Source organism: Micromys minutus (assembly GCF_963924665.1).
Source record: "Micromys minutus genome assembly, chromosome: 16".
Lineage (NCBI taxonomy): Eukaryota > Metazoa > Chordata > Mammalia > Rodentia > Muridae > Micromys > Micromys minutus.
The window spans coordinates 33098107-33109989 of NC_137985.1; the positions used below are offsets into that span (position 1 = coordinate 33098107).

Genomic DNA, 11883 nt, shown 5'->3' on the forward strand with positions numbered 1-11883 from the left:
CACAGAGAACATGTTGTTCCCTGGAAAAGGGTCCTTTCCAGGTCTAAGTGAGGGCCAGGTCTCTACCAACAGGACTCAGGATTTGCCCAGGCCCACCTGATGTTCAGTGAGGGAAGGCCAAAATTTCTCAAATGAATGGAAAAATCCAACATAAGGAAGGAAAGTACACACACACCAAAAAAAAAAAAAAAAAAAAAAAAAAAAAAAAAAAAAGGCAAAATGAATAAATAAATAATCATGCAAGTAAACTAAAGGAAGAAAAGCACACAAGTCTAAAGTTAACAACTAAAATAACAGGAAACTACAATCACTATTTGTTAATATTTCTTAATAGCAATGAACTCAATGCCCAATAAAAAAAAACATAGACTATCAGACTGGATATGTAAACAGAATCCAGTATTTTACTACATGCAGGAAACTCATCTCAGAGACAAAAACAGACATTGCCTCATAGTAAAATACTAGAAAAAAACAAAACAAAACAAATCAACAACAACAACAACAAAAGAAAAACTTCTAAGCAAATGGTCCCAAGAAACAGCTAGAGTAGATATTCTAATATGGAATAAAATAGATTTTTAACCAAGAGTTATCAAAAAATAAGGCTGGACACTTTTACTCACCAACGGAAAAAAATCTATCAAGATGAACTCTCAGTCCGGAGCCCTTATGTTCCAAATACAAGGACATTCATATTCATAAAAGAAACCCTACTAAAGCTCAAAGCATATATTTTACTACGCACAATAAGAGTGGGAGAATTCAACAAAACACTCTCATTAGGAACAGATCATGGAAGCAGAAACTGAACAGAGACACAGCAAAACTAGTAGAGGTTATGTACCAATTGAAACTAACAAATATCTACAAAACATTTCATCCTAAAACAATAGAATATACCTTCTTCTCAGCACCTCACAGAACCTTATGCGAAACTGACCATATAGTCAGTCACAAAAGAGGCCTCAACAGATACAAGAAGATCAAAATACTTCCATGCATCCTATCAGATCACCATGGACTAATGCTGGTCATTATTAACAACAAAGACAACAAAAAAAGCCAACATACACACAAAAGCTGAACAATGCACAATTAAACAATAACATGGTCAAGAAAGAAACAAAGAAAGGCATTAAGGAGTTTTTTACAATTTAAGGAAAATAAAAGCACAACATACCAAAATCTATGGGATGCAATGAAAGCAGTACTAAGAGGAAAACTCATAACTCTGAGTGCCTTCAAAAAGAAATTGGAGAGAGCAACACTAGCAACTTGAGAGCACACCTGAAAGCTCTAGAACAAGAAGAAGCAGATACACCCAAGAGAAATAGCTGGAAATAATCAAATTCAAAGCAGAAATCAACCAAGTAGAAACAAAAAGAACCATAAAAAGAATCAACAAAAACAAGAGCTGGTTCTTTAAGAAAATTTGAAATATTGATAAACCCTTAGGCAGACTAAAAGGACAGCAGAGAGGGGACATCCAAATTAACAATATCAGAAATGAAAGAGGAGACATAACAACAGAAACTGAGGAAATTCAATAAATCACCAGATCCTACTACAAAAGCCTATAGTCAACAAAACTGGAAAATCTGTAGAAAATTTAAAAAATTTCTAGACAGATACCAAATACCAAAGTTAAATCAAGATCACATAAACGTCAAGACAGACCTATAACACATAAAGAAATAGAAGCATTAATCAAAACCCTCCAAAACTGAAAAAAAGGCCCAAAACCAGAAGGGCTCAGTGCAGAATTCTAGAAGACCTAATACCAGAATTCTCCAAAGTATTCCACACTACTCAACTCATTCTGCGGAGCCACAATTACTATCATACCGAAATAACACAAAGACCCTACAAAGAAAGAGAACTGCAGAACAATTTCCCTCATGAACATTGATACAAAAATGCTCAATAAAATTCTTGTAATTTGAATCCAGGAACACATCAAACTGATCATTTACCATAATCAAGTAGGCTGCATCCCTGGCATGCAGGGATGGTTCAATATATGGAAATTCTTCAAAGTAATCCATCATATAAAAAACCTCAAAGGGAAAAAAAAACTACATGATCATCTCAATAGATGCTAAGAAAGCATTTGACAAAATTCAACACCCCTTCATATTAAAAGTCTTTGAAATGCAGGAATCCAAGGCCCATACGTAAACACAGTAAAAGTAATGTACAGCAAACAAGTAACCAACATAAACCTAAATAGTAAGAAATTTGAAGCAATCCCACTAAAATCAGGGACTAGACAAGGCTAGTCTACTCTCCTCCTACCTATTCAAAATAGTACTTGAAGTCTTGGCCAGAGCAATTAGATAACAAAGGGAAGTCAAAGGGATACAAATAAAGAAAAGAAGAAGTAAAAATATCACTATTTGCAGATGACATTAAAAAATACTTGAGTGACCCCAAAAGTTCCACCAGAAAAATTTTACAGCTAATAAAGAACTTCAGCAAAATGGCTGGATGTAAAATTAACTCAAACAAATCAGTAGCCTTCCTCTACTAAAAGGTAAAAGGATAAACATGCCTAGAAAGGAAATAGAGTACAGCTAACCTTCACAATAGTTAAAAACAATATGAAATACCTTGATGTGACCCTAACTAAATAAGGGAAAATCTGTTTGTAAAGAACTTTAAATCTCTGAAGAAGAAAATTGAAGACGATCTCAGAAGATAGAAATATCTCCCATGCTCAGGGATAGAAATGATCAACATTGTAAAAATGGCCATCTTACAGAAAGAAATCTACAGATTCAATGCAATCCCCATCCAAATTCCAACTCATTCCTTCATAGAGTTGACAAGAGTAATTTGCAAATTAATCTGGAACATAAAACCTAGGATAGAAAAATCTGTTCTCAACAACAAGAAAACTTCTGTGGGAATCACCATTCCTGGCCTCAAGCTATATTACAAAACAATTTTGTTAATGCTGCATGATTTGGTGCAGAGCTAGGAAGGTAGATCAATGGAACAGAACTGAAGACACAGAAATTAACCCTTATACCAAAGGTCACTTGATCTTTGACAAAAGAGCTAAAAACTTTCAGTAGAAAAGGACAGTCTCTTCAACAAATGGTTTGTTTCAACTAGCAGTCAGCATGCTGAAAAATGCAAATTAATTCTCTCTTATCTCCTTGTACAAAGCTCAAATGCAAGTGGATCAAATTTCTTCATATAAAACCAGGCACACTGAAACTATTAGTAGAGAATGTGGTGAAAAGCTTAGAACACATAGGCACAGAAGAAATTTTTCTGAACAGAACACCAATGGCCTATGCTGAAAGATCAAAAATCAATAAATGGGACCTTATGAAAATTTTCTGAAAGGCTAAGGGCATTGTCAAGAAAACAAAACGTCAGCAAACAGACTGGGACAGAATCTTTACCAATCCTACAGAATCTGATAGAGGTCTAATATCTAATATATACAAGGAACTCAAGAAGTTAGACTCCAGAAAATTAAACAGTCTTATAAAAAATAGTGTACAGAGCTAAATAAAGAATTTTCAACTGACAAATATCAAATGACTGAGAAGTACCTAAAGAAATGCTCAACATCCCTAGTCATCAGGGAAATAAATCAAAACAACTCTGAGATTCCACCTTACACTACTCAGAATGGCTAAGTTCAAAAACTCTGATGACAGCAGATGCTGGCAAGGTTTCTATCCTACCTCCTCCTCCACTTGTTTTCATGAAGGTGCTCCATCTCCCAATGACCCTCTCCACCTCAGTGCCTTGTATTTCTCCTACACTGGGAAAACATGTCTCTACTAGACCAAAGATGTTTTGTCCCACTGATGCCAGACAACGCTACCCTCTACTAGATATGCAACTGGAGCCGTGAGTCTCTCCACATGTGCTCAGTGGTTGATGTTTTAGTAAATGGAAGTTGTAGAGGGTTTGTTTCATTGATAAGATTATTCTTCCCCTGAGGTTACAAACACTTTCAGCTCCTTCAGTTCTTTCTCTAGCTCATTAATAGGGGTAGTTTGGATTTATACACCTCCTATGTTTTCCTCCACACCTTAACAAGTTGTGAGCCATGTTAGACACAATAACAACTAGAAAAACTGATGTGTGCACTGGTAAAATAATGGCATGTCAATTAGGGAAATCCAACCACTTCTTTTTTAACTTAATGCCTACCTCACAAGATGAAACCTATATATTTCACAAAAAACAAATCAACACAGTTTCTCAAGATTTGTATTAGACCCTATGCAATAACTTCCATCTTATATTGAGTTCCTAAAAATCTTCCTTAACTATTGTCTTCTATAATAGTTTTTCACAAATTTTATGTTATTTCTTGTCTTTTTTTAAACATTCCTCTTACTTTCGAGTCATTTATTTGTATGTCACTACACAAAAATTAAGAGAAAGTGGGGAAGAGATTAGAACACATAGTCAAAGAAGAAAATTTCCTGAACGAAATAACAATAAATTATGCTGTAAGAGCAAGAATCGACAAATGAATACTCTGAACACCCAAAAAATAATTCACAGACCTTATGAAGCCCAAAACGAAGGAAGGCCAAAATGGGAATGTCTCAGTTCTTAGAAGGAAGAATAAAACAATCACAGGAGGAAATATAAGGTTAAATAGAGGAATAGGGATTGAAGAAAAGATCATTCTGAAGCTGCCTCGCCTGGATATCCTCCCCATACAGCCACCAAATCCAAGCACTGTTGCTAATTCAAGAAGTACTTACTGGCAGGAACCAGATAAAGATGCCTCTTCAGGGTCTCTGCAGGAATCATACAGATACAGATGAGCATGTTTGCAATTAAACTTTGGACTGAGAATGATGACCACAATGAAGATGCTAAAGAAAGGGCTGGGGGAACTAAAAGGGGTTGTAACCTCTTGGAAAGAAAAATATTATCAACCAACCAAACCCTCCACAAATCCCATGACTAAAACACCAACCATTGAGCATACACTGAGAGACCTATGGCCTTCCTGAAAACAAGTGGAAGGGGAGGAAGATGGGAGTGGGGTTGGGAAAGGGAATAACATTTCAAATGTAAATACAGAGAATATCTAAAAAATTTAATGAAAAAATTTAAAAATTTAAATTCTTTCTTTTTGGTTATTATAACCACTGATATCAATTGAACATGTTTACTTCTCCAAATACGTTTTAATAGTCTTTTATTTTTACATATATAGAGTATTTTCTGCTATTACTTATCATTTTGATAAATTTATACTTCATATCACTAAATAATATGATGAAAATGATATATTCACAAACCTTTGACCTTATTAAGAAGTACATATATATTCAAGTTCCGAAGCACACACAAAATATTTAGTTTATATTATATTTATTTCAGAATGACTATAATTTGTCCCCTACAAAGTCAAAATAATCATATCTTGATTATAACATTTCATTCAATTTATTCTGTGATTTTCAGTTATAGACTGTAATCAAGTACTAGAATTCTAGCTAGTTATTAAAATGGAAATTTAATAAAAGTATGAGGCGTGTTGTTGAGGTATAAAAACAGTGACAACTACAGAAACAGGTATAATCTCTAACTGCATACCTAGTATTTATTGTGTCATTCACAGAAATATAATTCTTTTTACAGCAGATAAGAGAGATTGCAGAACTCTGCAACTGTTGAAATAGAGGGAACAACTGATGTTGAGGTAGCAGCCACAATTCATTCATCTACAATACAACCTTCTGTGTAAAGCTTATGGAAAATTTTGGAAGAGAATAAAAGAATATTCTAATAACCAGTGTGCAAAGAAGCATTGGTAGGTATGTTCATTTCTAAACATGAAAGAAAACAAGCATTGTAAACCTCAAAAATATAGTTTGCTAAGAAGAAATCAGAAATGATACCACATGACATACCATGATAAAAAAGGAAAATCACAAAAACTTCATTCCTTGATAGAGAAATAGAAAAATTAATGATTATTGAGAACAGAATCAGACTTTCAATGGGAATATAAAATGAATGAAAAAGCGGACATTAATTTGAGAGACATCAATGAGATTAAAGGTGAAGATCTAAGTTTAATAAGGAAATTGATGTAGTTACAGCCCTTACATTAAAAAAAATATTCTCAAGAGTAAAATAAAATGAATAAAAAATCCAAAATCAGTTTGTTGTAATTAAAATTGATTGTTATTTTTAAAATAATATTTATTAAATTTTATAGATAAACAGACAGACAGAAAGACAGATAGAGAACAATAAAGTATGAAGTATCAATGTGACAACTTTGGGCATAAGAATTCATGTCTTCCTTACTATTTGCTTACATTGCTGATTCTGAGAAGCATGTGAGATATTTTGTGCTTGAAATTTAAAGTTAAAATTTGTAATACTAAAAATTATCAAAAGTTTCTAGCAAAAGAGTAATGAGAATATACAGTAGAATAAAATAAATAATATCATTCGAGTTCATGTGTTTTAAATACTGGGTCAAATAAACAATTCTCACACAATTTCTGCTACATATGTTTTTTTCTTTCAAATACTTTCTTCAGTGCAACAATGACATCCTTATTCCTTAGACTGTAGATCAAGGGGTTTAGCATGGGGACAACAGTAGTATAAAATACAGATGACACTTTCCCTTGGTCCATGGAGCTGACTGATGATGGCTGTAAGTACATGAATGCAACTGAACCATAGAAGATAGCAACAGCAGACATGTGGGAACTGCATGTACTAAAGGCTTTGTACCTGCCTTCAGTGGAGTGAATACGCAGGATGCTGACAATTATGAAGATGTAGGAAGTAATAACAGTCAGCATTGGGACACAGATGTTTAGTGTACCAAAAGATAGAATCAACATTTCATTGATATAGGTATTAGAATATGCAAGTTTCAAGATGGGAAGAAGATCACAGAAATAGTGGTTGATCACATCTAATTTGCAAAACTGAATCCTAAACATGAAGCCTATGTTCACTGATGCACAGAACACAGCAAAAATATATACCGCTGAAATCAGAGAACAGTAAATCTGATAAGACATGGTTACATTGTAAAGCAGGGGGTTACAGATGGCAACATAACGGTCATACGCCATTGCAGCTAATGTGTAGCACTCTGCAGTTCCAAAAATTATAGCAAAGTAGAGCTGAATCAAGCATCCAGGGTAGGAGATAATGTTCTTCTCTGTCACAAAGCTCACCAGCATTTTAGGAGTAACAACTGTAGATTGACAGAAGTCAATGAAGGACAGACTGCTGAGGAAATAGTACATGGGTGTATGGAGGTTGGAACTGAGCCCAATCAGTGTGATCATGCCCAGGTTCCCTGCCACAGTAATCATATAGATTCCTATAAAAAGGATGAAAAGGGTCAGTTGGAGTTCTGGATTCTCTGAGAGGCCGGCCAGGAAGAACTGTGTCACTGTGCAGTGGTTTCCTGTTGCCATGTTATCCATTCTGATCCTGAAGGAATAAAACAATCATAAACCAATTAGAGGGAATTTATTATTTTCCATGCATGCAACAAACCTATATGAATTATTTATGATTTAGTACAATATTTATTTATGTGATTATTTTAACTGGATAATTTTAGATAAATAAAATGCATCTCTTATTATTATTTTAAAGATATACTTAGAAGTTAAAATTGCACTTCACATTAAAACTATCATTGAATTTAATTTTTAAAATTTTCATTATAGCCTAGCAAGATCTCAAAATTAATATTTAGACTGTGTAGTGGTGAGCAAAATTAAAAGAGTATGATGAGAAAGAAAGCTTTCCCTAAAAAACTGTGAATGGTTATCCAAAATTTATTATCCCTGAGGGATATCCAGGGTTCTTGATTGTAGACATTTCCTTTTTTCTAATTCTTAATATAATAAAGTTTTAATATAATAAACTGTGAAAATTGATTTACATCTTAAGCATGTTTTGCATTAAGAAATCTAACCATGTGCCCATTATTTAATCCTAGTAGCAACATACTTAATCCTAGTAGTATCATGTGACCAGAAGTTAATCTTTGCAGCATCATGAGTCTAGTGTATGATCCCAGTAACACAATGTTTACTCTGGTTAATTCAGTATAAAGTATAAATATTACTCACATCTTATTACTTAGAAAACCTGCAATATGATTTTGTGCTGTTAGGTTTTATTAAGTTTATTTCAAATAAAAAAATTTGCTATTTGTACATTTTAAAATTAGGGAAACAGACTTAACTCAGTTCTTTCTTTTTCATTTATATTTTGTGAACTAAGACTTGCAATGCAGAGTACATTAATTAGGGGGAAAGATAGCTATTATCCTCTATCCTATTGAATTGAAAATCAATTATTGATTGTGCACACAAAGGAATTTTCTAACTGAATTAGGGTTTAATCATTAAAACATAAAAGTATTGAAATAAGAAATAGGAACAATGTAGAAATCACAAAAGGAGACAAACCTGAAATTGGGAAACCTAAGAACAACATCAGGAGACGTAGCCATAAGCATCACAGAATGCAAAAGATAGAAGAGAAGATCTCAGGAGCAGAAGACACCATAGATATCATTGACACAACAAGCAGAGAAAGTGCAAAAATCAAAAACCTCCTAAGCTAAAACATCCAAGAAACAACGAGAAGAGCAAACCTAAGGATAATAGGTGTAGAAGAGAGTGAAGACTCCCAACTAAAAGGCCAAGTAAGTATCTTCAATAAAATTATAGAAGAAAACTTTCCTAAGCTAAAGAAAGAGATAGCCACACACATACCAGAAGACTACAGAACCCCAGATAAATTGGACCTGAAAAGAAATTCTTCCTGACACATAATAGTCAAAACAACAAATGTTCAAAACAAATAAAGAATACTAGAAGAAGTAAAGACAAAAGGACAGCTAACATAAAAAGGCATACCAATCAGAATTATACCAGACTTTTCAACAGAAACTATGTAATTTGGAAGATCCTGGACTGATGTCATACTGACCCAAGAGATCACAACTGCCATCCCAGGTTACCATATCCAGCAAAACTCTCAATTACCATAGAAGGAGAATCAAGATATTACAGGACAAAGTAAATTTACAAAATATCTGTGTACAAGTCCAGCCCTACAAAGAATAATAGATGGAAAACTTTACCATAAAGAGGGAAACTTCACTCTAGAAAAAGCAAGAAAATAATCTTTCAACAAACACAAAAGAAAAAAAAAAAGGCACACAAACATAATTTTATCTCTAACACCAAAAAATTCAGGATAAATAATTACTATTTCTTAATATCTCTTAACTTCAATGGACTTAATTCTACAATAAAAAGACACCGACTATCAGACTGGATATGTATACAAGATCCAGCATTGTGAATGGTGCCAATTCTCTAATGTCTTTCTCTGCCTGTTTATCCTTTGAGTAGATAAAAGCTGGTGATTTGTTTGAGTTAATTTTATATCCAGAGACTTTGCTAAAGTTGTTTATCATATGTAGAAATTCTCTTGTGGAATTATTTGGGTGACTTAAGTATAATATCATATTATCTACAAATAGTGATATTTTTACTTCTTCCTTTCCATTTTGTAGATAATATGATATTACTAGAGAATTGACACCCTTCACAATAGCCACAAAGAATAGAAAATACCTTGGTATGACCCTAACCAAGCAAGTAAAGAATCTGTATGGCAAGAACTTCAAGTACCTGAAAAACAAAGAAAAAGAAAAAGAAAAAGAAAAAAAAGAAACCAAACCAAAAACCAAACCAAAAACCAAACCAAAAAAAAAAAAAAAAACAAAACAAAAACAAAAAAACAAAAAAACAAAAAAACCTCAGAAGATGGAAAAATCTCTAATGCTCATGAATTAGAAGGATCAACATTGTCAAAATGGCTGTCTTCCCTGAGGCAGTCTATAGATTTAATGCAATCCCCATTAAAATTCTGGGAAATCACCATTCTTAACCTCAAGTTGTATGACAGTTCCATTGTGTTAAAAACTGCATGGTGTTGGTACATAGGCAAATAGATCAACAGAATGGAATTGAAGACCCAGAATTGAACCCACACATCTACAGTCATTTTTATCTTTGACAAAAGATCTTAAAAATAAAATCAGGAAAAAAGTACAGTCTCTTCAACAAAGGGTGCTGGTTCAACTGGTAGTCAGCATACAGAAGAATGCATATTGATCCTTTCTTACCTCCTTGTACAAGGCTAAAGTGCATGTGGGTCAAAGACATCCACATAAAACCAGGTACACTGAAACTAATAGAACAGAAAGTTCAGAAGAGCTTAGAAGACATCGGCACAAGAGAAATTTTCCTGAAAAGAACACCAATGCCTTATGCTCTAAGATTAAGAATTAACAAATGGGACCTCATGAAATTGCAAGGCTTGTGTAAGGCAAAGATCACTGTCAAAAGGACAAAATGGCAATCAAGAGATTGGGTAAAGATCTTTACCAAGACTACATATGGTAGAGGGCTAGTATCCAATACACACACACACACACACACACACACACACACACACACACACACACACACACATATACAAAGAACTCAAGAATTCTCATCTGAGGAATATCAAATGGCTGTGAAGCACCTTAAGAAATGCTCAACATCCCTAGTAATCAAGGAAATACAAATCAAATCAACCCTAAGATTCCACCTCACACTAATTAGAATGGCTAAGATCAAAAACTGAGGTGACAGCAGATGCTTGCTAGGATGTGGAGAAAGGGAACACTCCTTTACTATTTATTGGGTTGTAAGCTGGTACAACCACTCTTGAACTCAGTCTGGTAGTTCCTCAGAAAACTGGAAATAGTACTACCTGAGAACCCAGATATACCACTCCTGAGCATATACCCAAAAGAAGCTCCAACATCTAACTAGGACACATGCTCCACCATGTTCATAGCAGCCTTATTTGTAATAGCCAGGAGCCAGAAAAAGCCAGATGTCCTCCAACAGAGGAATGGGTACAGGATATGTGGTACATATACACAATGGAGTACTACTCAGCTGTTCAAAACAATGAGTTCATAAATTCCTAGGAAAATTGATGAAACTTGAAACTATCATCCTGAGTGAGGTAACGCAGTCACAAATGAACACTCATGATATGTACTTACTTAAAAGATGAAACTAGCCCCAAAATCTCAGAGTACCCAAGAAACAATTTATAGAACTTATGAAGCTCAAAGAGAGAGAGCCAGGTGGATGTCTCAGTCCTTCTTAGAAGGAAAAGGAAACACTCATGTGAAAAAATAAAGAGACAAATAGAAGAACATGGATTGGAGAAAAGACTATCCAGAGACTATCTCACCTGGTGATACAGCCCATATGCAGCCACTAAATGCAAGCACTTGTGCTGATGGCAAGTAGTGCTTATTGTCAGGAATCTGATATGGATACCTCCTCAGAGGCTCTGCCAGAGTCATACTTATACAGAGGAGGATGCTTCCAGCTTACCATCAGACTAAGCATGAGGACCCCAGTGAAGGATCTAGGGAAAAGACTGAAGAAACTGAAAGGGTCTTAACCCCATGGAAAGAAAAAAATTATTAACTAACCACAGCTCCCAGGGACTAAAACACCAACCAATGAGTTCGCACGAAGAGACCAATTGTCCCTGGTACATATGCAACAGAAGATAGCACTCTCTGGCATCAATGGGAGGAGTAGACTTTGGTCCAGTGAAGACTCTTTTTCCCAGTGTGGGAAAATGTCAATGTTCTTAGGTGGTAGAGGGTGGTTGGGAGAGAGAGCACGTTCACAGATACAGTAAAAGGGGAGGGGGAGAGGTGTGGGGAGGAGTATGACATTTGAAATTTAAATGCAGAGATTATCCAATAAAAGTATTTTAAAAGTTTCACTAAAACTAAAATAA

The 11883-nt window shown here is 34.5% G+C and overlaps 1 protein-coding gene across 1 annotated transcript; it reads right to left on the reverse strand.

The window, feature by feature from the left end:
• Positions 1 to 6512: 6512 nt before the first annotated feature.
• Positions 6513 to 7457, reverse strand: LOC308431094 (olfactory receptor 8G18-like; the record flags this gene model as incomplete). The annotated part of the gene is made up of 1 exon (XM_080930445.1): positions 6513 to 7457. The coding sequence occupies one exon, from the start codon at positions 7455 to 7457 to the stop codon at positions 6513 to 6515; it is 945 nt and encodes a 314-aa protein (XP_080786571.1).
• Between the last annotated feature and the right edge of the window lie 4426 nt (positions 7458 to 11883).